This window comes from Anomaloglossus baeobatrachus, chromosome 3 (assembly GCF_048569485.1).
Source record: "Anomaloglossus baeobatrachus isolate aAnoBae1 chromosome 3, aAnoBae1.hap1, whole genome shotgun sequence".
Lineage (NCBI taxonomy): Eukaryota > Metazoa > Chordata > Amphibia > Anura > Aromobatidae > Anomaloglossus > Anomaloglossus baeobatrachus.
Genome location: NC_134355.1, coordinates 184,710,524 through 184,736,786, shown reverse-complemented (window position 1 = coordinate 184,736,786; position 26,263 = coordinate 184,710,524). Strand labels below are relative to the sequence as shown.

At 42.3% G+C, this 26,263-nt stretch overlaps 1 protein-coding gene across 1 annotated transcript in view; it reads left to right on the top strand.

Annotated features, from left to right (window-relative positions):
- WDR27 (WD repeat domain 27) overlaps positions 1–26,263 on the top strand; it is a 954,066-nt gene that overhangs the window by 630,042 nt on the left and 297,761 nt on the right. The window contains exon 22 of the mRNA XM_075339621.1: positions 19,013–19,115. Coding sequence (XP_075195736.1) covers positions 19,013–19,115 — 103 coding nt within the window. The remainder of the gene's footprint in view (positions 1–19,012; positions 19,116–26,263) is intronic.

The window sequence follows — 26,263 nt, the reverse complement described above, 5'->3', positions numbered from 1 at the left end:
TTTCTTGGACAGACTCGATCCATGGAACAAAATTGGACATGTGCACGGCCCTGTAGAATAACAGGGATGATTGCTATCCTTCAAAATGGCAGATAGAACTTGTACAATTTTTTTTTACAAGCCTAGCTAACATTGGTGTTGGCAATTTAGAGGCATTTTAGTCCCACACTGTCATTCCTACCACTAATCCCACAATGAAGTAGCCACTTGTAGGTTGAGGATTTTATTAATACGGGAACAAGTCAGTTCCCTTCACCTTGGGACACGGCAAATTTGCAAGGATTATTTCCAAAACATTGGGAAAGTCCTGAGATATTTGTGACAATTTGCAAATTTGATACACTGAGGAAAATAAGTATTTGATAGACTTCCAATTTTGCAAGTTTCCCTTCTACACGAAATGGAAAGGTCTGCAATTTTTATCGGGAAAAAAATACAAAAAAACAACAAGGAAAAGCTCACCCTGAAGGTATGCCTGAGTAAGATCTTATTATGCCTTCCTTCAGATCCAAGCAGGATACGACAGCCAGCCACACAAAACGATCCAATGTAGAAAAAAATCTACTGGGAATCCGTGGTGTCAATAAAAATTTACTTTTATTTTCTTCTCTAAAAAGATTATTCATCACACCGGCATTTACAATATCGACTTCATAGGTGGTTACATATGAAAACAACGCATTCGGCAGCGATGCCTTCTTCTGGTCTGATACCTATTGTTACAGAAAGACTTTTAAAACAAAATACCTCCCTTGTGCTCACTCCCACAATTAGCAAGCTAATTCAAGTCACCATCTGATGTGGGAGTATCTGCAATTGGGTTACAAACTAAAACCATGTGACGAAACCACATGAAAACCACATTTTTTTAAACTTTATCAATTGCATAATAATTCCATATTCATAATATAAGTATAAATACATCATTAAATACTGATGAATCCTTTTTTATATGCCACATTGAAAAAATATAAACGTTGTGTAAAAATCTAAATCAGTTACCGTATTTTTTCGCTTTATAAGACGCACCTGATTATAAGACGCACCCCCAAATTTGGTGAAGGAAAAGAGAATTTTTTTTTTAATGTTAAATGGGGTCCATCTTATAATGCCAGTGTCCGTCTAACAAATCATATAGGGTATATGTCCCTCATAGCCCCCCATCATAAATTTAGCCCCCCTTAATCTAGATATGGCCCCCTTATATTGAATATATCCCCCTTGTGCTGGGACACGTCCCCCTGTGCTGCCCATGGCCCCTATAGATGGCACACCTCCCCTGTGTTTGATATGTCCCCCATGTGTGCTGCCCATGGCCACTATAGATGGCACATCTCCCCTGTGTTTGATATGGCCCCCATACTGATGCCCATGGTCACTATAGATGGCACACTTCCCCTGTGTTTGATATGGCCCCCATGTGTGCTGCCCATGGCCCCTATAGATGGCACACCTCCCCTGCATTTGATATGGCCCCCATACTGCTGCCCATGGTCACTATAGATGGCACATCTCCCCTATGTTTGATATGGCCCCCATACTGCTGCCCATGGCCACTATAGATGGCACACCTCGCCTGTTAGATATTGCCCCCATACTGCTGCCCATGGCCCCTATAGATGGCACACCTCCCCTGTGTTTGATATGGCCCCCATACTGCTGCCCATGGTCACTATAGATGGCACATCTCCCCTATGTTTGATATGGCCCCCATACTGCTGCCCATGGTCACTATAGATGGCACACCTCCCCTGTTAGATATTGCCCCCATACTGCTGCCCATGGTCATTATAGATGGCACACCTCCCCTGTTAGATATTGCCCCCATACTGCTGCCCATGGTCACTATAGATGGCACACCTCCCCTGTGTTTGATATGGCCCCCATGTGTGCTGCCCATGGCCCCTGTAGATGGCACACCTCCCCTGTGTTTGATATGGCCCCCATACTTCTGCCCATGGTCACTATAGATGGCACATCTCCCCTGTGTTTGATATGGCCCCCATACTGCTGCCCATGGCCACTATAGATGGCACACCTCCCGTTAGATATGGCCCCCACACTGCTGCCCATGGCCACTATAGATGGCACATCTCCCCTGTGTTAGATATGTCCCCCATGCTGCTGCCCATAATAAAATAAAACACTCTTTCCTTACCTTCTCAGCGCTGTCCCCCCTCGTGTCCCCCTCCTTGCATTTGAGCTCCGGCTTCCTCCACTTCCTGGTTCTTCATGCCAGTCATGGGATCGGCACGGCAGAGTGATATCATCTCTGCGTGCCTGATCACAGACAGCAGCAGCAGGAGACCGGGAGATCAGCGCTGGAGGTAAGTAAAGCTTTTTTTATTTTACTATGGGCAGCAGCATGGGGGCCATATCTAACACAGGGGAATCATGTGCGATCAAAGGAGGGCGCAGGCAGATATAATCTGCCCCGCTGCCCCAGCCAATCAGCGCAATGCGGTTTCAGCACCACGCTGATGGACAGCGGCTGTGCATATTATATGAGCAGGAGAAGGGGATCTAACGCTGCCGCCCGCAGCTTCACCAGCTCCCAGCACCGCTCCAGAGCGGACCCTGCAGTATATATATATATATATATGTACACCCCCCCGTATATTCGGTTTATAAGACGCACCCCTTACTTTCCCCCAAAATTTGGGGGAACAAAAGTGCGTCTTATAAAGCGAAAAATACGGTACATCTACATTATTAGCATTAAGGCTTTCCAATAATAATAAATCCACCAAGTTCTATTCGGAAAAAACCCCATTACAGATAATATACATAGAATTCCTATATTGAACAAGCAATAGTTTGAAAAGACCTTTAATAACATTTTATTATATCTTACCTACTACTCATACCAGCAGAAGTTCTAGTTGCTATGTCACATTGAAAGAATACAGAAATTGTGCAAAACCGCAATCAGTTATATCTATACCATAAGCATTATAGCTTTCCAATATATAATAATAAATCCACCCAGCTCTATTAGGAAAAAACCCATTGCACATAATATACGCAAAACTATACTGAAGAAACATTTTTTTAAAAGACCTTCAATAGCATTTTATTAGATCCTGCCTAATGTTCAGACCAGTAGAAGTTCTGGTTTCTAGCGTAAAAATCTACTTGCTCTCGTGGTTTAAAAGTTTTTTTCTATAGTTACCCTCTCTGGCTGGTCTGTAGACTTTTTCTTTTCCGATAAATTTAAATGAAGAGTCGTTAAAAATAAAACAGTTCTTGACTACGCCACTTGCGGTGTGCGGCCAGGCTATTGGGGTCGCCGCTGCAGGGTCCTGCTGGGGCTGATGGAGTGGTGCAGCTTAGGTGTTTGTGCCCTCCGCAAACAGGGACAGGCCCCAGCAGTGAAAGATTGGGATTGTAGTGGGGAACCATCTCTGTGAGTGCACAGGCGATAATAAACAGTCCTTACCAGTGTTGCAGTTTCATCTTGCCTTGCTTTTACTTGTGGTACTTGGACCCGCTGGTGTTGGTTCCAGGTGTTCCCACTCCCCTTGTTCTTCATGCCAGCTGTGACCTGGGTTGGCTGTCCTCCGTGCACACTTGTTGTGGTTGGACTCCCGTGGCCTAGAGCTACTTGGGAGTCCCTTTTCTATAGTCTAGGTTCTAATGAAAGCAGCCTGGACTATTTAAGGGGTTCAGTCCCCAGTCCCCTCTTTGCTGCTTGTGCTTTAGACTTTTTGGGTTGGCGATTGACCCTAGAGATCTTCTTGCCCGACAGAGTTAACAGCTGACCATAAAGTGTCCTACTGTCCTAGGGTCTGCACCCCGAATTGTGCTGAGTCATGTGAGCCTTGGATCCAGACTTCTATAGGCGTCCCATGGTTCCTGGAGTCTTAAGCTGGGTTCACACTAAGCGACAGCGACAACGACGTCGCTGTAACGTCACCATTTTCGGTGACGTAACAGCGACCTTGTAAGTCGCTGTTATGATCGCTGCTTAGCTGTCAAACACAGCAGAAGCAGCGATCATAACGTCGCTGTGCTACATGTGCAGAGAGCAGGGAGCCGCGCTTAGCCCTGGCTCCTTGCTCTCCTAGGTACAGTACACATCGGGTTAATTAACCCGATGTGTGCTGCAGCTACATGTCACAGTGCAGAGAGCAGGGAGCCGCGCGCACTGCTTAGCGCTGGCTCCTTGCTCTCCTTGCTACAGTATACATCGGGTTAATTAACCCGATGTGTGCTACAACTACATGTCACAGTGCAGAGAGCAGGGAGCCGCGCGCACTGCTTAGCACTGGCTCCTTGCTCTCCTTGCTACAGTATACATCGGGTTAATTACCCGATGCGTACTGCAGCCACATGTGCACAGAGCAGGAGCCGGCGCTGGCAGCAAGAGCGGAGGCTGGTAACGAAGGTAAATATCGGGTAACCAGGGAAAGGTCTTCCCTTGGTTACCCGATGTTTACGCTGGTTACAGCTTACCGCAGCTGCCAGTGCCGGCTCCTGCTCGCTTCATTTCGTCGCTCTCTCGCTGTCACACACAGCGATGTGTGTGTCACAGCGGGAGAGTGACGACCAAAAAATGAAGCTGGACATTCAGCAACGACCGGCGACCTCACAGCAGGGGCCAGGTCGTTGCTGGATGTCACACACAGCGACAGCGACGGGACGTCGCTGCAACGTCACAGAAAATGGTGACGTAGCAGCAACGTCGTTGTCGTTGTCGCTGTGTGTGACACCAGCTTTACACTTCCACAGGTAACCCACGGTGCCTGGAGTCCTGGTTCCATACTCCACAGTCCCTCACTCCTATTACAGCACTCGGTGTCTCTTCAGGTCTTTTCTGTACTTTTCACTTTCTACTCCTTCACTCCTCTCCTCACACTTTCCTCTCTGACTTCTTCCTCCCACACTACACTTCTGTCTCCTCTTCCCTCCAACTTCCAACTGACCACTGGCCCCTCCCCCTCACTGGGTCTCTACCTACTGATTGGGTGGCTACTATCCAGTCAGTGCTTTTCCCTTTTACCTGTTGCTAGGCAGTCTCCCAGTCTGGTGTCGGGGTTGTGTATGTGTCCTGAAGGTGCTGGTGTACTGGCTGGCACGGATATTCTGGGGTTTGGATTTCCACAGGTTACATTTGTGGCACCTGGTACCGCAGGGGTGCTACTTAACACATCATTTGACATTTTGCATATTAACAAAGCTTTCAGTTTACAAAATTAGTTTGTTTTTAATTTGTTGTAATAGCTTTTTCTTAGTATATTAAAAAAAACTATTGCAGAAATGTGATCAGTTTTTGAGTGTAGGTTGTTCAACAAAGACCTATGTGGTGAATTTAGTTATGTATACTTGTTAAAATATGTGGCTAAAATCATATACATATATTTCTAACTTTTTGTTAAAAATAATCATTATGCATACATTGTGGCTGGAATTTGTTTTGATGAAGTAATGTCATTTTTAACCTCTGAGGTTATGTGGTTCCAGAAATGCTGCTTTGGATAGTAATGCAAAAACACTATGCTTAAATTAACTGTCAGTAAATCTGTGGCTTGGAACACTACTTATGTGTAATTTTGTAACCTGCAATGCTGCATTTATTATTTATATACAAGACGTTGTATGAGATCACTTAAAAAGATCTGCTTTATTGTTGCAGACTTTAACCCCTTCATGACGTTAGATGTACTGGTATGTCCAGGGTCATTTCTGTGCCTATAATGCGGGCTCGTGCGGTGAGCCCGCATGTTTCCCCACACATGTCGGCTGATCTGATCAGCCAACATGTGCAGCTAACAGGTGAGGGTAGATCAGAAATGTTTGCATCGACCTTGGAAACCAGTGGACGAACTTGTGTATTACTACCCACTCCACCATCTGCGCTGAGCAGAGGACTCGAGCTGCAGCCATTTCTGGACTGGATGTAGCATATCAAACATCTGGGAGTGAGCGGTGAACCTATTGTGCCCTGACAGTCATTGTCACACCCAGGCACACCAATATTTCAGTTTTTAATTTGGTGTACTCTTTTGTATCCTGTAACACCAGGTCAAAATACACGTTTTATGGCTTCCTTGTCTAATATGGCGCCAGCACTCCCTCCAATTGCTCCTACAGCAGCTTCTCCCACTCTGCAACCCTTTCGAAGATTATTTATTTTAGAGATATGTCATATTTTTTGTTGAACACATGCCTGTTATTATGCACATTTTTATTTCACATCATGTCATTATTACTCATTACTATGACTTTTGATCAATACAAATTTTCACACATTTTTTTTTACATATTTGTTCATGTATGCATTTTGTATTTAAGTTCACATTAGCTTGTTTTAATGTTGTCTTTCTTCACATTTATCCATTACAAATTCAACACTATTTCACATATGCTTTATATATTCATTATTGGTTCTCTTTGTGTGTCCATACACACTCTCATTTTTGTTACGCCCACACTTGCATAATGAATTGCACTTCATTCTTGGATTTCACTCATTTCACTTTCACAATTTGTCTCTACCCACATCACATTATTTTGTATTTTGTCCTTTTTTATCAGATTATTCTTTTAATGTCTTGTTTCATATATCAATACTTATGTCCGCAACAATGATCTCTTATTGCACTCCAGTAGTATGCTCTGTCAGTTGTCGTCGGCGCCCCGGTCTCAATGATGATGTATCCTCAGTATCTCCCACTTCCAACCCTCTCTCCTTGACATCACGGCGGGAGGCGGGGAACTGTGATGCAGAATTCCAAGACAGGAGCTTCCAGGTGCCCGCACGATGGCGGCAGCGCTAATCACATTGCCATTTCTGGATGGGAGCCTTCATAAAGCACCATCTTGTCCATCCACCTTAAGCCCCTCATGAAGAAGCTGTAGCAAAATGTGAGTCAGGGAACTTACCACAGGTAGAGACAGAACTTATTTTGGTATGTGAACTTTTATGCAAGTATTCGTCACATTGGTATAGCAACCGTTGTTAAGTCTATGGGATTTTTTTTTGTTTTATATACATGCTGGGTGTGAACCTAAACTAGAGCTGTGCAGATATGTATTTATTGTGATATCCTTCATAGTCTCACCAAACATCATCTAGTTATATATATTTAATATCTGTTTATATTAACTTTTATTAATTAAACAATTTAAGCTTTTTTGCACTTGCACTTTTTTGTGGTATTGTACCCCATATATAATAAGCTCCTTTATCATTTTTTTCTGCTACCACTTGCGGTTTTAGCATAAATACATGTTATTTATTATCATTATTTATTACCATTAGAATATTTTTCTCCTGCCCCACCTCTACTGCATTTTACTGTTATATCCACAGCTTTTAAAACTATAATGAGGTGTACTTTATTTATTGCTGATAAAATTATGCTTTTTAATCTCCATATTGTTTGACTTTGGCTTTCTATATATTTTTTGTTGGATACACATCTGACCCTCTTTTGGCTTTCTAATGAAGCCCTTGGTTAGAAGAATTAGGTTTGCTTGAGATAACACCTGATTTGCACGTGTCTTGTTATGATGGATTGTGTTTAGGGAATAGAATAAAACTGGGTTTAGACGGCCATAGATTCTCTCATCCAAGAGAAGTGGGCTGATTAGAAAAATAATAGTCTGACCAAACTCTGATAAGAGTTTGATCTGAGTGTCAGCATAGTGTTGGGACACCAGCTCACTCAACCTCACAGCCAGACCGTGCCCTCCCCCGCACTCCCCCAGTCATCCACGTGTGCTGCTGCCCCTTCCTCATCCCGGGGTCTGTGCATGCTGCACAAGTCTCGTGGGTATGCATTTAGGGCGTGCATGCACACATCGGACATCCTCTTACACTGCCTTCATGGCATTTCCCAGAAATGCCTAGGGAAAATGTCTGCACAGTGCTCTTAGTTAGTCTACCAGTCTGCTAGTCGTCAGGTCCAGTTATTCCTGTGTCCATCACCTGTACCTGTGTCTGCCTTACCATACTGTTCTAACCTGCTGTGTCGACCATACCTGTCCTTACCCGCCTACCTGTCATCCTTAGTCATCCCACCAGTACCTGCCTGCACCTGTGTCCTTACCTAAGCTCGTCTCCTGTACTGGAAGTCAGATGCCACAGTCCCAGTCAATGCCCTGGGAGTGGTACCTGACACTTTAGGCACTTAGTTAAGCCTCTTTCACTAAAGAGTAAGTCTGGGTCCCCCATTTGGTCCAGTGGGTCCACTCTTGCCTCATCATCATCAGCCGTGAGCATTATAGTGTGATCTGATTCTCTCGGATGAGACATTTGGAGCAGACTTTGAGGAGATGATAAAGAACAAAATTTCTCCATCTTCTCCCTTGTGTCAGTGCACGGAAATTAGACTGCAGTCATGTCATCCTAGTACGTACAGTCAATCCAATGATTTACACGCACCTATAGAATTGAATGATTGAGTGTCATCCGATTTCATAGTGAAATCCTGATGCAATTTTTTCCATTGGTCATTGAATAACATTGGTCCGAGTGCTATCTGAAAAATTGAATAGCTCTCATCCGATTTTTATGGTGCTGTGTGAGAGCCCTAATTCCGAGACTATGCTAGCCATTAAAATTTTCATTTTGTGTCAATTTTTGAGAAATGGCTTGTTATAGTATAAAGCTATTTGAATTGTTTTTATTTTAATTGCTTATTGCAAACAGCAGAAACTTTGTAAATGTTTCTAATAAACCTAACTTACAATTGAATAATTTTGATTGCAACTGTTTTTTTAACCCAGTTGTTTCTTAATCCAGAACCTATCAACAAGCTTTTGTCACCAGAAAGATAGGAATTGTACTCAGTGACATTACACACAGTTCTACATTAGTGCACTATCCAGTCTTTGTAGTTTTTGTAGTTTCCTGCTTTTGCTAGTAGGTAATCCAAAGATAGACTTGTGTTGCATATATACTATATAATGCTATGACCGTGGATTTTCTCGTAGTATTAGGGTGCTGTTTTGCAATAGAAAAAAAGGTAATGTGGTCACTTGGTCACCCCTAAGTTAATATATCAGACTAGTTTGCAAATATCTAGCAGGTCTGCATCTGTTAAAAGTTGCATTGTGTGTTTGTGTTGCAATGTAACTATATTAACCCCTTCACCACCCAGGCTATTGTCACCTTTATGACCTGGCCAATTTTTTCAATTCTGACAAGTGTCACTTTGACAGGTTATAACTCTAGAACGCTTCAACGGATCCCGGTGTTTCTGAGATAGTTTTTCCATGACTTATTGTACTTCACGATAGTAGTAAATTTAGGACAATATTTTTGCATTTATTTGTAAAAAATATCATAAATGTGGCAAAAATGTTAACAATTTTGCAATCTTCAAACTTTGAATTTTTACACCCTTAAATCAGAGAGTTATGTCGCACAAAATATTTAATAAATAACATTTCCAAAATGTCTACTTTACATCAGCAAAATTTTGGAAACATCATTTTTATTTGTTAGGAAGTTAGGAGGGTTCAAAGTTCATCAGCAATTTCTCATATTTCCAATTAAATTTACAAAACCTTTTTTTAGGGACCACATCACATGTGAATTGACTTTGATAGGCCAATCTAAATACTGCGCCTCTCAAACTGCTCAAAATTTCATCCAAGAAGTTTATTAACGCTTTAGGTGTTTCACAGGAACTAAAGCAATGTGGAAGAAAATAATTAAAAATTTTACTTTTTCCCCCAAAAATGTTACTTGAGCCCCAAATTTTACATTTTCACAACAGTAACAAGAGAAAATACACCTTACAACATGTTGTGCAACCTGTACTGAGTACACCAATACCTCATATGTGGTGGAAATCTACTGTATGGATGCACAGCAGGGTTCGGAAGGGAAGGAGGGCCATTTGAATTTTAGAGCGCAAAATTGTCTGGAATAGATAGAGGATACCATGTCGCATTTGGAGAGCCCCTGATGTGCCTAAACAGTGGAGCTCCCTAACATGTGACCCCATTTTGAAAACTAGACCCTTCAAGGAATTTATCTAGGTGTTTGGTGACCACCTTGTACCACTGGATACTTCACATAATTTTATACATTTTTACCACAAAGATCTTTCATTTTCACAAGAGTAACAGGAGAAATTCACAAGGCGCACCATATGGCTTTTTAAACTCAAAATTGGCTACAATCGTTAGCAGACACCTCATCACATTTGGAGAGCCCCAGATATGCCTAAACAGTGGAGCTCTTCCACAAGTGACCCCAATTTGTAAAGTAGACCCTTTAAGGAATTTATCTAGATGATTAGAGAGTACGCCCAGGTACTTCACAGAATTTTATAACATTGAGCAATGAAAATTACAAAATACAATTTTAACCACAAAAATCAGGAGGGAAGGCGCGCCATTTCATTTTTGGAATACAAATTTTCCTAGAATAGGCTCCATGCAGAGCTTCTGTGCCAGAACAGCAGAAGTCTCACAAGTGACCAAATTTTGGAAATTACACTTCCCTTGGAATTTATCTATGGCAGTAGTGACAATTTAGTCACTGGAAAACACCCATGAAGTAAAAACGTAAAGAATGTTGCACAATTAAAAATTACAAATAAGTCCTTGTTCACCGTCAAGTATATAGTACAGTGGAACCTCGCTTAACGAGTAACCCACTTAACGAGAATTTTGCTTAACAAGCAAAGCTTTCTGTAAATTTGTAACTCGATTTACGAGAAAGCTTTACTGTACGAGCAAAATCCTCACCGCACACACTTTCGTACATCCACCGCGCTCTGACCCGCACTTGCAGTCCACACAAACACACACATGTATGCACAAAACACACACAAACACACACGCACGCACACACATACAGTATTATGCTCACCTTACCTTCCGTTCCACCGCCGGTCTCATGGTTCTTGTAGTTTCCGGGTACATTGCGACGTCCTCGCGGCGAACTACAAGTACCATGAGGCCGGCGGTGGAACGGAAGGTAAGGTGAGCATATAATATGTGTACCTTCCATTTCATCGCCGGTCTCCTGGGTCCTGTAGTTCACCGCTCCGCTCCACTCCAGGCTGTACATCGGCATCCATAGCGACGAAGCAGGAACTTCCTGTCACCGCTACTCAAAGGCAGCGCGCTGGCCAATCAGAGGCAAGCGGCTCTGCCTTTGACATCAGCGCTCTGGCCGCGGAAGTTCCTCCCTCATCGTTATGGTAACCCGATACACAGCCCGGCCCCGTACCAGAGAACAGCAAATTCCAGGAGACCGGCGATAGAATGGAAGGTAAGGTGAGCATATAATATGTGCGTGTGCGTACGTGCTTGTGTGTTTGTGTGTGTTTGTGTGAGTTTGTGTGTGTTTGTACGTGTTTGTGTGCGTTTGTGCATGTGTGAAATGACAGAATAGGGGACCAGGATGGGACATTTAACAAGTTGTGGAACGAATCGTCTGCATTGCCATGATTTCCTATGGGAAATCTTGCTTTGCTAAATCAGTTACTTGGTTAACAAGCACAGTCCCAGAACGGATTGTTCTTGTTAAGCAAGGTTCCACTGTAATTCCTATACATTGTGCAAAACTCGTGCTCCTGGAAATCTGCACCCCGTAATTTAAGCAGTCTCTCCTCACTACAACAGTGTGAAATATGTGGACATTAACTGTGGGGCTCAGAAGGGAGGGGGGCATTTGGATTTTGGAGTGCAGATTTCGCTGGATTTCTTTTTTGAGGGAGGGGGCTTTTTTGCAGAGCCTTTGTGCTACCAGTAACATGGAAGTTCCTTATAATTCCATTAACAGATGACGGACCTGAGTGGGGACTTGTGTTTTGTGGATTGAGTTGAATGCTATTTGGTGGTGATTGGGTAGAAAACATTGTGGATCAGTCCACATTTATACTGTTTTCTATGCTGAGCACTTACATCGAGTTTTCCATCTACATCTCTGACATACATAATTCAGGTGAAACCCCCTATGGATCCATTCACTAATGAGGCAGCAGAGTAAAGGGGTCTTTACACGCTACGATATCGTTAATGTTTTATCGTCAGGGTCACGTTGTTAGTGACGCACAGCCGGCATCATTAACGATATTGCAGCGTGTGACACTGACGAGCGACCTTAAGCGACCTCAAAAATGGTGAAAATCGTTCACCATGGAGAGGTCGTCCCAAACTCAAAAATCGGTAAGGGTTGTTTATCCATGTTGTTCATCGCTCATGCGGCAGCACACATCGCTGTGTGTGACACCGCAGGAGCGAGGACCATCTCCTTACCTGCCACAATGCGGAAGGAAGGAGGTGGGCGGGATGTTACGTCCTGCTCATTTCCGTCCCTCCGCTTGGAATGGCTGGCCGCTTAGTGACGTTGCGGTGACGTTGCTGTGATGCCGAACGTCCCTCCCCTTTGAAGGAGGGATTGTTCGGCAGTCACAGCGCCGACGCCGACCAGGTAAGTGTGTGTGACGCTGCCGTAGCGATAATGTTCGCTACGGCAGCGATCACAAACAATCGCATGCGCGACGGGGGCGGGTACTTACACGCTCGATATCGCTAGAAATTGCTAGCGATATCACTACCGTGTAAAGCCCCCTTTACTCCGGACTCTGTTTGGCCTCTATTCAGCTGTGTCAGTCATTTCAAAGGTGAACAAAACTGTTGATTTATGCACTTTTGTGCATGCACAAAAAGGTCCATAATAAGATGGACATCGCCGCACCAGAGGCCAAACAGGAGTTTAAAATGACCCCCTCTGCCTCATTACATTGATTTTTCAGGTGGAAATTTTATTTCAATCATGTTTTTCAGTGATTTACACGTGATCCCTGGTGTAAGCGCTCAGTATGGAGCACGAGATAAATATGAGCCTTACTGCGATCTTTTGGAGACACAATGAACAAATTGACAGGAGTTGAAGAATTAGCTTTGGTTATTTTTTACACTGTTCACCTTGCGGTATAAGTGATAAGGGGGGCATAATTTAGGGTGATGCAATCAAGTTATGCATCCACATCTTACATCCGCCTACATTGCAAATCATAATATGAGTCATTTTATCAGTAGCATGCTATTGGATTTATCCACACAGACCAGTAAGAGATGTACATGGATCTGCATAGAAAATATGACTGTTTTAATTGCAAAAATCCACATACATTTAAAGAAATCAGTTGGCTAGGAGCCAAAAATACGTAACACGTCTCCTATTGGTTAAATGTCAAAAAGAGCTTCTTCTGAGATATACAGTTAGGTCCAGAAATATTTGGACAGTGACACAATTTTCGCGAGTTGGGCTCTGCATGCCACCACATTGGATTTGAAATGAAACCTCTACAACAGAATTCAAGTGCAGATTGTAACGTTTAATTTGAAGGTTTGAACAAAAATATCTGATAGAAATTGTAGGAATTGTACACATTTCTTTACAAACACTCCACATTTTAGGAGGTCAAAATTAATTGGACAAATAAAGCAAACCCAAAAAAAATATTTTTATTTTCAATATTTTGTTGCAAATCCTTTGGAGGCAATCACTGCCTTAAGTCTGGAACCCATGGACATCACCAAGCGCTGGGTTTCCTCCTTCTTAATGCTTTGCCAGGCCTTTACAGCTGCAGCCTTCAGGTCTTGCTTGTTTGTGGGTCTTTCTGACTTAAGTCTGGATTTGAGCAAGTGAAATGCATGCTCAATTGGGTTAAGATCTGGTGATTGACTTGGCCACTGCAGAATGTTCCACTTTTTTGCACTCATGAACTCCTGGGTAGCTTTGGCTGTATGCTTGGGGTCATTGTCCATCTGTACTATGAAGCGCCGTCCGATCAACTTTGCGGCATTTGGCTGAATCTGGGCTGAAAGTATATCCCGGTACACTTCAGAATTCATCCGGCTACTCTTGTCTGCTGTTATGTCATCAATAAACACAAGTGACCCAGTGCCATTGAAAGCCATGCATGCCCATGCCATCACATTGCCTCCACCATGTTTTACAGAGGATGTGGTGTGCCTTGGATCATGTGCCATTCCCTTTCTTCTCCAAACTTTTTTCTTCCCATCATTCTGGTGCAGGTTGATCTTGGTCTCATCTGTCCATAGAATACTTTTCCAGAACTGAGCTGGCTTCATGAGGTGTTTTTCAGCAAATTTAACTCTGGCCTGTCTATTTTTGGAATTGATGAATGGTTTGCATCTAGATGTGAACCCTTTGTATTTACTTTCATGGAGTCTTCTCTTTACTGTTGACTTAGAGACAGATACACCTACTTCACTGAGAGTGTTCTGGACTTCAGTTGATGTTGTGAACGGGTTCTTCTTCACCAAAGAAAGTATGCGGCGATCATCCACCACAGTTGTCATCCGTGGACGCCCAGGCCTTTTTGAGTTCCCAAGCTCACCAGTCAATTCCTTTTTTCTCAGAATGTACCCGACTGTGGATTTTGCTACTCCAAGCATGTCTGCTATCTCTCTGATGGATTTTTTCTTTTTTTTCAGCCTCAGGATGTTCTGCTTCACCTCAATTGAGAGTTCCTTAGACCGCATGTTGTCTGGTCACAGCAACAGCTTCCAAATGCAAAACCACACACCTGTAATCAACCCCAGACCTTTTAACTACTTCATTGATTACAGGTTAACGAGGGAGACGCCTTCAAAGTTAATTGCAGCCCTTAGAGTCCCTTGTCCAATTACTTTTGGTCCCGTGAAAAAGAGGAGGCTATGCATTACAGAGCTATGATTCCTAAACCCTTTCTCCAATTTGGATGTGAAAACTCTCATATTGCAGCTGGGAGTGTGCACTTTCAGCCCATATTATATATATATAATTGTATTTCTGAACATGTTTTTGTAAACAGCCAAAATAGCAAAACTTGTGTCACTGTCCAAATATTTCTGGCCCTAACTGTATATGTATGTGTTTCATCATTTTATATTAAGCTAAGTCAGCATGATTCACTTATGACCAGAAAGTCCTGTATCTGAGTACAGTTCAAATGCCATTTTTAGTCTGGTTTTTGGATAGCTTCATATAATTCTTAATGCTCATAACAGTCCATAACCATGTCCATAACAGGTTGGGGCATAGGGCATCTTTATTCCTCAGTTACGTTTGATTACAGCATTACCAGATTATTTTTTTTTTAGATGTGACTACTATCAAGCTAAAACAGATTTTATTTTATTTTTTTTACAAAATAAATGTTTCTTGCATCACTGAATTTGAAACCTATAGAGTTTTTTTTATGTTTCTGCTAACAGAGTCATCTGAGAGCTTGTTTTTTTGAGGGATGAATTGGAGTTTTTAGTGGTACCATTATGTGCCAGATAATATTATTTGATCTCTTTCTATTCCACTTTTTGTGAGGCAAAATCAAGAAAAACAGCAATTCAGAAATTGTTTTTTTACACAGTTCACTGTGTCGTAAAAGTGATAAAAAAAAAATCTGTGGAGCCTCTGTTAGGAGTCTTAACACAAAAACTAGCCAGATATTCCTCCGGGAAGGACCCAGCCAAGGAGTGGCTCTTTTTAGGAGACCACCATAACCACCATATTAAGTGGCCCTTTTAGTCAATATCCAACTCTTTGACAAGTTTAAAGATATGACAAGGGAAATACCAAGGCCAGGTATCCATCCACAGAGAGCTGTTTCGGGGTATTGCCCCTCATCAGTGTGGAGTAGGATTCTGGCTAGGTGGGAGCAATGCCTAGTAGACTAGCAAGACAAAACAATCACTGATCTCAGGGAGACCAGCCAGAGAAAACACTGCTGGCAGCCAGCAAAGGTGCTCAAAACAGTGAAATCCTAAGTGCATTGCCCCCTGGGAATTATGCAAATCAAAAAAAGTCCGTGAAGCCTCTGTTAGGAGTCTCAACACAGAAACTAGCCAGATATTCCTCTGGGAAAAGCCACTCCTTGGCTGGGTCCTTCCTGGAGGAATATCTGGCTAGTTTCTGTGTTGAGACTCCTAACAGAGACTCCACAGACTATTTTTGATTTGCATAATTCCCAGGGGGCAATGCACCTAGGATTTCACTGTTTTGAGCGCCTTTGCTGGCTGCCGGCAGTGTTTTTTCTGGCTGGTCTCCCCAACATCAGTGATTGTTTTGTCTTGCTGGTAAAAGTGATAAGGCAGCTTTATTCTTTGGGTCAGTGCAATTACAGCGATACCACAGTTATATAGGATTTATTTCATGTTTTGCCGCTTTTACTGCTTGAAAAATATTTTTTGCATTGCTGTATTCTGAGAGCTATAGCTTTTTTATTGTTTCGTTGATGGAACTGTTTAGCAGCTTGTTTTTTTTGTGGGACAACATGACGTTTTCAGTGGTACCATTTGTGTTTATTTTTTTTTTTTTTAAATAAATATAACTGTTTATTGGAATATTTTTTTGTTCTTTATTTTTTGATTTTTTTTTTAGATTTTAACTTTTTTAACTTTGGAAACTTTTATACTTAGTCCCTATATGGGACATTACCTTTTGCTGCTCTGATCACAGCTATACTGTGCTGCAATGATCGATCATTGCAGTACAGTGCAGCTGTCAGCGCTGTATCTCAGCAGTATCCACCAGTATCCTGAATCCTTTCTCATAATTTGATGGTGTTCTCTGAAAAGGGATATCAGGAACTGTTGCAGCACAGACCTTCTGACTGCACTATAAGGTTGAAGTCAGGGGCCAAGTTGCCTAAGTGCAGCCTGTATAATTTGCCCGGTCCTGAGAGACAAGCTCTCAAGTAGTACATAACAGACAGTTTTTACTAATGGTCAAGTTAGGCCATCTTTGTCCCCTGTGGCTACGGGTTTCTTTTTGGTCAAAATGAAGGATGGTGGACTGCATCCATGTCTGGATTTCCATGAGCTTAACCAGATTATAATTTGTGACCTTTATTAAATGCCACACATTCTGGACCTAGTAAACCAGATTTCCGGTGCTAAATGGTTCTCCAAACTCAGTTTCAGGGGGGCCTATAATTTGATTCAGGTCCGACAGCGGGATGAGTGAACGATGGCATTCAATACGCCAGAGGGTCATTTTGAAAATCTGGTGATGTCATTTGGGCTTAACAATGCGCCTGCGGCTTTTCAGAACTTTGTGAATTAAGTATTTGCTCACCTGTTGGGGAAATTTGTTATCATTTGCTTGGATAACATTCTCATTTATTCACAGCATTTTGGGTCACTTTTGAAACATGTTAAATAGGTTATACAGGTACTCAGAGAGAACAAATTGTACGTAAAATTAGAGAAACTTGTATTCGCCATTTAGGAACTTCCGTTTCTGGGTCACATAATTTCCACTTCGGATTTTAGGATGGATACCTCTATGCTACAGGCTATATTAAAATAGGACCGTCCTGAGAACCTTAAGGTGCTGCAACATTTCTTTGGGTTTGCAAAATATTCCAGAAAGTTTTTTAAAAAGTTTGACCATAGTAAGACCTCTTACTGACATGACTAAATGAAAAAAAGTACAGACTTTTCTAACTGGTCTGATGGTGCTTTAAATGTGTTTGACTGAAAAATGTTTAGCGTCAGCACCTGTATTGATACGGGCTTATCTATCTCTTCCCTTCATGGAGAATGTTGATGCATCAGAGGTGGGGGTGGGAGCTGTATTGTCTCAGTGTCCGTCTATTGGTAAACTATGTTCATGTGCCTTCCTTTCCAAAATGTGTTCTCCGACAGAACGTAAATACATCATTAGTAATAGGGAATAACTAGCTATCAAACTGGCATTTCTCGAGGGAGCTATTTATCCAGTTACTGTAATTATGGACCATAATAATCTTCTTTACCTCGCATTGGCAAAACAGCTTAAACCAAGACAAGCTTGGTGGTCATTATTTTTTAGTAGGTTTAATGTGTTCATAACATATTGTCCAAGGTCTAAAAACAAGAAGTCTGATGCATTGTCCAGGAGTTTTCCAGGGGGAACTTTTTTTTTTTTATTTTATTTTATTCTCACTTTAGCAGATGAAAATAAACAATTGTGATAAGAGATTTTACTTATTTCATTTAGTTGCATAAAAATACTGCACACATAAAGTAGATATTCGCCTAAGTATGACAAAACCTCATATTCACTTTCTTAAATATTTAGGTATATAATTCTTTTCGATTGACTGACAGCACTGTAATTCTTCAATAAAAAAATTGATCATTATATTAATACATATTGCCTAGTAATTCTGCACACATTGTGAAAAGGTTGATAACTGTAACTTGATATTAATTAGTTAAGGTGGCATCACACGGTACTATATATCGTGCGATCGCATGAGCGATCGCACCCGCCCGATTGTTTGTGCGTCAGGGGCAATTCGTTGCCCGTGGCGCACAATGTCGTTAATCCCCGTCACATGTAGTTACCTCCCTAACGACGTAACTGTGGCCGGCGAACATCCTCTTCCTGAAGGGGAAGGGACATTCGACATCACAGCGACGTCACACAGCACCGCCCAATAGAAGTGGACGGGGCGGGGATGAGCAGTACGTAGCATCCCACCTCCTTCCTTCCACATTGCCGGGGCCTGCAGGTAAGCTGTGTTCGTCATTCCCGGGGTGTCACACGTAGCGATGTGTGCTGCCTCGGGAACGATGAACAACCGGCGCACAGAAGGAGGAACGACATTATGAAAATGAACGACGTGTCAACGAGCAACGATAAGGTGAGTATTTTTGCTCGTTAACAGTCGTTCGGAGATATCACACGCTACGACATCTCTAACGATGCCGGATGTGTGTCACAAACTCCGTGACCCCGCCGACATATCGTTAGATATATCGTAGCGTGTGACGGGGCCTTTAGTGTTGTAGATTTGATCTTCATCAGTGTTTAGTAAGTGTATCAGTTTTTACTATCCGTGACTTTTTGCTGATAAAAGTGTTTTTCTATCCATTACAATGGTTTTCACAGCAAGTGCAGGGTTAGCACACTAATGTCATTCTTGTGCTGTCCTTGATTTTCACAATCCCAAAATCTTATATGTGTAATTTTGATCATGTGCCGGCCACTTTTTCTTCCACTTCTCTTAATGTTCTTCATTTTAATTTTGCATATTTTTTTTAGATGTGTACGCCACTTTGAAGGTCATATAAATCGCTATCAATCATGTGGTGTTGCAATTAGTCCTTGTGGGCGGTTGATTGCTTGTGGATCTGAAGATAGATGTGTAAGTTATCTTTTAATTTCATATTCTCTACATATTTTTAAGAGCTGTATTAGTAACTAGTTTTCCATGTATACTCAAGTAGTTGTGACCAGAAGGGGTCAACTGAATATCAAGTGCTAGTGAGGATTTCTGAACCTTATAAACGAGACTTAAAAATTATTGACTTACAACATTTTTACAGTGTTATATACTTATGGCAGACGATTTGTAAATCTACTTTTTGCACATACAGTCCTGCTTATTGTTATTGGCACCTGTCAGGCTGCCACTAGGGGGAGCTGGAGCCCTGCAGGACAGAAGCTAGACAGTGCCGAGTCAGTGAGAAGGTTGACACGCCGTGTGTGCTTGGTGCAGTAACTCTCTTCACAAGCCGGAAAGCAGATGCCGTGAGGCGTGTGGGGGATGGTCAAGCAGGCCGGGTCATACACTGAGCGGGGAGGATGAAGACCAAAGGAATGAGCAGAAGCGAGGTCGGGGTCAGGCCGAGGTCAATACCAGAGGAACAACTGAGAAGAGGAGGTAGGAGGGGGATAAACAACTGGAGCTAGACGGTGTAACGGGGATGAGGAACAGACACAGACAGAGGGCGAGGGCTCAGGAGGAACAGGTCAGGATCAACACTTACAGAGACCAGCAATCACAGACAGAGCAGTGCTAAGCTTATAACCGGCACTGGGTCATCGGGGATGACACTATTTAAAGCATCCTAGATCTGGGCCAAGGGATAAAGGCTCCGCCCCCTTGCCCTGTGGTCGGGGAGTCAAAACCATGACAGCACCCATGAACTTTAAGTATATAATGTGTAATATCTCCTGAAAAATTGAATCAAGTGAAACCGCTTTTTTGTATAGAGCAGTCATGTGAAATACAAAAGAGCAAATGATAAACAACAATTTCAAACAAAAAACAATGCGAGGGAAAAATAGAAGAACCTAAAGCTTGCTGTGACACTGGTATTGGCACCCTTTACATTAAATTAGTATGGAAACACATTTTGACTCACTTGTGGTAAATTACAAATTAGAATCACCTGTTATAAATTGTCGGTGCCCATGTGACAGGAATTAGCCAATGAATGATGACTTCAGTGCTTTAAAAAGCAACATAGTAGGCCCTGTTTCTTTGTCACAATGGTGAAGACAAAGGAGCTTTCTGAGGACATCAGAATTATTAGCAAACTCAAGACTTCCAAAAGGTATAAGGCCATCTCCAAAGACTGTCATGGCGCAGACTAAGGGAAGGTCTGGCGTGAGGCCAAACATACAACTTAACAGGGGTAACACCATGACAAACAAGGTGTACACTGGGGACACAATAGCAGTGGGGGCCCTATTGCTTGTGGGAGGGAAGATGGACACCTCCTCCACTTACCTGCTGCGGTACCCTGCACTCCTAGCCAGTCCCTATACAGGTTCTTCACCTGTCACCAAGGAGGAACCTGAAACCCTGAGGGACCCTGCAGTAAATCCTGGCTAGTGAATGGGAAGGTAAGGATCACTAGTCCCACCATTGCAATAAAACCCAAGACCCAAGACTGTAGCCACCGAAGCAACTTCAAGAGAGGTCTACACCAACTCTTTTCACCTCCAGGCCAATCATGCAAATGAATGAGAATAACGGGCACCCTCTGCTGGTAACAGAGGGTATATAAAGAGATTGGGAGTGGTCTAAAATGGAAACACCTGAGATCGTCAAGAGATTGCTTGCTGGCAGGGAATACTTACATTAACCCTATCTTACCCAAAGGAAAGAACATACATTTAAATAGCAGAATCTTCACAAGGAAAAGTGAGACTCAGAGCCAAAACCTGTCAGTAAACTCTGATAGCAGAGAGACAACCATAAAAAAACCTTGGTATCCCAGTTTCAACAGTGTGCAATGTTATTAAGATGTTTGCCAAGCATGGAACTGTCAAGAACCTCCCTGAACGTGGGTGTAGAGTTAAATTAACCACAGATGTCTTCAATTTGGTGTGAATGGTAGAGAAAACACCACATCAAATATCCAAAGACAACTTCTATATGCCACACACTAAACCAAGCAGAGCTTTATGGGCGAAGGTCAAGGAAGAAACCATTGCTGAAGACATAAAAAAGACTGATCTTTGCCAAAGAGTACCTTGACAAACCACAATCCTTGTGGGAAAATGTTCTATGGCAGATTGCTTTGCTGAATCTGGCACTGAAGGCTTTGACCATATCACAAGAATCATGAAATCAGAGAATTGTCAAGAGATTTTACACTGAAATGTCCTACCTAGTGTAAGTAAACTTGGTTTGAGTAAAAGATCATGGATCCTCCAACACGATAATGACCCAAAGCACACATCCAAAGGTAACGGATAGTTCAAATACTATTATGTTGACAATCTTTACTATTAGGTTTCTATTTTAAATTCACTTTTTGTGCACATATTAGTGCAGTGTAGGGCAATCTAGGGTTACTCTAGGGTCTCCCGTCGGTGAATGGGGGTGCCACAACCCTAGGGTGTCATACCTTCCATTTATAGGTAGGGTATAAATTAGGGGTAAATTAGGGATATCCCCCCCCCCTTTTAATATTTACCTATCTTGTTGCCCCTACACTATTAGGGTGAGTGTTACACTTTGGTAAATTTTATACCTTTTTTTAATGATATATTAAAGGTTATATTTTATGGGAATTTTTCTTTCTGGTCCTTAATCTCACATTATATCAAATGTGCATGACCAATTTCACTGTTCTACATATTTTCAAAAGTTGTCAGGTTTAGTTATGAAATGGTTTAACCTCATGATTTTCACCTCCTGAATTCAAATATGAAAATTACATTTTTAGTTGGTTGTTTTCTCTATGATATCAAAGAGTTTTCCTTTTATTGTTACAAATAATGCATAAAAGTTTCAGTGCTTTGAACTATTATTATTTTTGCAAATATAAAGATACAGAATATTATATTATTCCAATTTTCAGATATTTGTTTAGAGGAAACTTGGCAACTATTCAAATGACTAAATCATGTCTAAACACTATTACGAATTATCAACATATCAAAAAGACTGACCCGCACATTCAACAGGTGTGAATAGGTGCTAGCTGAAAACACATAACTACAAAACGCACACAGCAGCATACTAAAATGCCAACAATGAATAAGGGAACTCTGGTATTGCAATACTGTTATAGGAATATTTGAAGAAAAGAAAAAAAAAAGAGATATTTAGCATATGTATTGGCTGTGTTCATTCCCTACAAACTAAGAGGTTAGCCTTAAGGGGGTGTAACACGCAGCGATATCGCTAGCGAAAGCACCCGCCTCCGTCGGTTGTGCATTGCGCCCGTGGCGCACAAGATCGTTTGGAGCCGTCACAGGTACTTACTTACCTGCCTAGCGACGTCGCTGTTGCCGGCGAACCGCCTCCTTTCTAAGGGGGTGGTTCGTGCGGCGTCACAGCGACGTCACTAAGCGGCCGCCCAATAGAAGCGGAGGGGCGGAGATGAGCGGCACGTAACATCCCGCCCACCTCCTTCCTTCTGCATTGCCGGCGGCCACAGGTAAGCTGCAGTTCGTCGTTCCCAAGGTGTCACACGTAGTGATATGTGTTGCCTCGGGAACGACGAACAACCTGCATGCTCAACAATTACCGATTTTTTAAAAAGGAATGACGTGTCAACGATGGACGATAAGGTGAGTACTTTCCATCATTAACGGTCGTTCCTTGCTGTCACACGCAACGACGTCTCTAACGATGCCGGATGTGCATCACGGAATCCGTGACCCCGGTGATATATCGTTAGATACGTCGTTGCATATAACGGGGCCTTTACTCTTCAGTTGAGGTTGCTGACAGAAAGTCATGAGAGGAAGATACTTCATGACACCAAGCGCACTCGTTTTCCTCACTTGACTCACCTGAAATGTTTCTATGATACTGGGCATATTTCAAATGGAATATTTGCATAATGTATAGTTCACTTCTTCATTGATACTCCTTTCCTAATGGGGCACACCATGCAAAAATAGCAACTGGTAATGTGATTGGTTGTCTCTCTCCAGATCTTGAAAATTAGACCCAATCAGCAAATTTAAGCATCATAGTCTTTTTCAGCAGCACAATATTAGTTAAGTTCAATTGTTTCCATCTCTGAACCAATTTTTATTTGGACCAGTGTTTTCCATACCTCCCAACTTTTGAAGAACAGTAAGGATGCCTTTACACGCTGCGACATCGCTAGCCGATGCTAGCGATGGCGAGCGTGATAGCACCCGCCCCTATCGTTATGCCGATATGTGAAGATCGCTGCTGTAGCGAACATTATCGCTACGGCAGTGTCACACGTACTTACCTGCTCGGCGACGTCGCTGTGATCGGCGAACCGCCTCCTTTCTAAGTTGGCGGTTCGCTCGGCGTCACAGCGACGTCACTAAGCGGCCGCCCAATCAAAGCGGAGGGGCAGAGATGAGTGGGACGAACATCCCGCCCACCTTCTTCCTTCCTCATTGCTGGCATGTGGCAGGTAAGGAGAGGTTCCTCGTTCCTGCGGCGTCACACGTAGCGATGTGTGCTGCCGCAGGGACGAGGATCAACTTAGCCCAAGCGACAGCAACGATAATTGGGAGAGGACCACCATGTCAACGAGGAGCGATTTTGGACGTTTTTGCAACGATCCAAAATCGCTCCTAGGAGTCACACACAACGAGATCGCTACAGCGGCCGGATGTGCGTCACAAAATCCGTGACCCCAACGAGATTGATGTAGCGATCTCGTAGCGTGTAAAGCCCGCTTAAGGGGAACAAAGCGCCGCAGCAAGTTTTGACCATGCTCTTAGCTACGCCCCCAAACCATACACATTTGGCAGTGAGGGATGTTGAGCAGAAGCCCCGGACTGTTCATTCATTCATAGTCGTATCAACCAGAACTTTCTCATCTTTATGTAAGCATCACTATATGACATGTGGCTTTTGTGTCTGTGAAACTATGTTCACACATTGCAGAAATTCGGTGTTTTTTGTTTTTTTTGCAGGATCTGCACCAAATTATACAATAACAATCTTTTCTGATTATTGCATTTTTGCTGCATTTTTAATTCCTTTTCCCATAAATGCAGCAGAAAAACCCGGCATTTACACATGTAAACACGGGCTAAATGTCCAAGCAAAGTGAATGAGACGTCATGAAGACACCGCTGAACTGTGCAGTTTGGGTGTTTTTTTTCTCTATGGGCTTCTTTGTGGCTTTTGAAAAAAAATGCAAATGAAAAAATGCTGCTTCATTTTTAAACGCAGAATCATAGCTTTTCTGTAGTATTAAAAAAGCATTAAAAACCCCAATTCACGTCTGCACCAAACATGTTCAAATATCAGGGACACGCATAAAAAAATGTAGTAAACACTCAAATCAGAGAAGATTGTTATTGTGTTGCATGGTGCAAGAAAACACAGAATTTATGCTAGGTGTGAACGCGTCCTCAGCAGTACATTTTTATTACATTTTTTTATGGGTTTTGATAGAGAAAAATAATCAATTGCACCATTTTTTTCCGCCGTTTACCGATTCCCATAAGTAATCTGATTGCTGTGTTGTTTGGGTCTTTACAATTACAGGGACACCAAATATGTCCATTATTTTCTGATTTGTGATGTTTATTATTTTTTTTAAAATAGCAAAATTATATTATTCTATTTTTTTTATTATTTTTAGTAAGTTTATTATTAGAAGAAAAAAATCTTTTACTCTCCCTCTAGAGTACAAGGACCTAGAAATGCTCTGTACAATGGATTGCTATGTCCTGTGTAAGCAGACACTGCATTGTAAGTTCATGTAGGTAAAATCCTTCCTCTGACATCACCAAAGCTGGTAGCTCCACAGCGAGGTCAGCTAGGGCTGCTGTTTTGTGTTTGAAAGTTGCTGGTTTTGTTCCGAGGAGGGGGGTGACAAAATTATATTTTTGTCATTTTTTTATAGTAGCTCTATAGGAGCAAAATAATCTATCTATCTATCCATCTATTTATTATCTATCCCTCTTTCTAGCTATCCATCTATCCCTCTTTCTATCTATCTATTATCTATCACTCTTTCTATCCATCTATCCCATATATCATCTATCCATCTATCTATTATCTATCTATCTATCTATCTATCCATCTATAATTTATCCCTCTTTCTATCTATCCATCTATCTATTATCTATCCCTTTTTCTATCTATCTATTATCTATCCCTTTTTCTATCTATTTATCTATCTATTATCTATCCCTCTTTCTATTTATCTATCTATCTATCGATCTATCTCTCTATCTATATACAGTACATCTCTATGTAAGTGAATAATCTGCTTGTGGCTTCTTCTGCCAGTAATACAGAGGTCAAGATTACCAAATCCTCCTACACCTGTCATTACTTATAGATTGAAAATAAGGAGCGCTGATAGTGTAACACCAAAGTGATCAGTGGGGTATACCTGGAAAATATACACTCACCTGGATCAGTTGTGACAGTCACAACCACTAGTGCGCATGAGATAATGGCGTCTGCTGCAGCCCCACGTGGATGAGCATACAAGATAAGGCAGAAAAGGGGTTAATGCTGCGCAAGTTGTTGTTGATGCATTGGTCCTGAGGAAGAGGTTGTCACCTTGAAACGCGTAGACCTATGAAATAAAAGAATACTCATCTTCATCAACATTATACGTCTTCATTTGGCTGATGCGCAGCATTAACCCCTTTTCTGCCTTATCTTGTATGCACACCTGTCATTACTTGCAGTGGCTCAATAGTAAAGCTGCTCTCTATGGACAAAGAGCCCACAATTTTGTGAGTTTTAGCCCCATCTTTGAAATCAGTACAGATGAGAATTTAATTTATGCACTGCTTGTCTTGAGTTAATTTATTCACTGCATTGAGAGGAGTAGCTGGGACAAGGGCCAGGGCCGGCGTCACCACCCGGCATACCCGGGAAAATGCCGGGGCCCTGGACAGCCGGGGGGGCCCATTCGTGAGTTCTGGGAACCGCAGTCCTCTGCAGGAAACTGCGGGTGCTGTCCCTTTAAGGCACGCTGTCCACAGCGTTCCCTGTAAACTCCTTGTCTGAACTTCATCTGTGGGCGGAGCTATCGTGCAGCGTCCTGCTCCAGTCACTGTCCCACAGATGAAGACAAGGAACAGTGC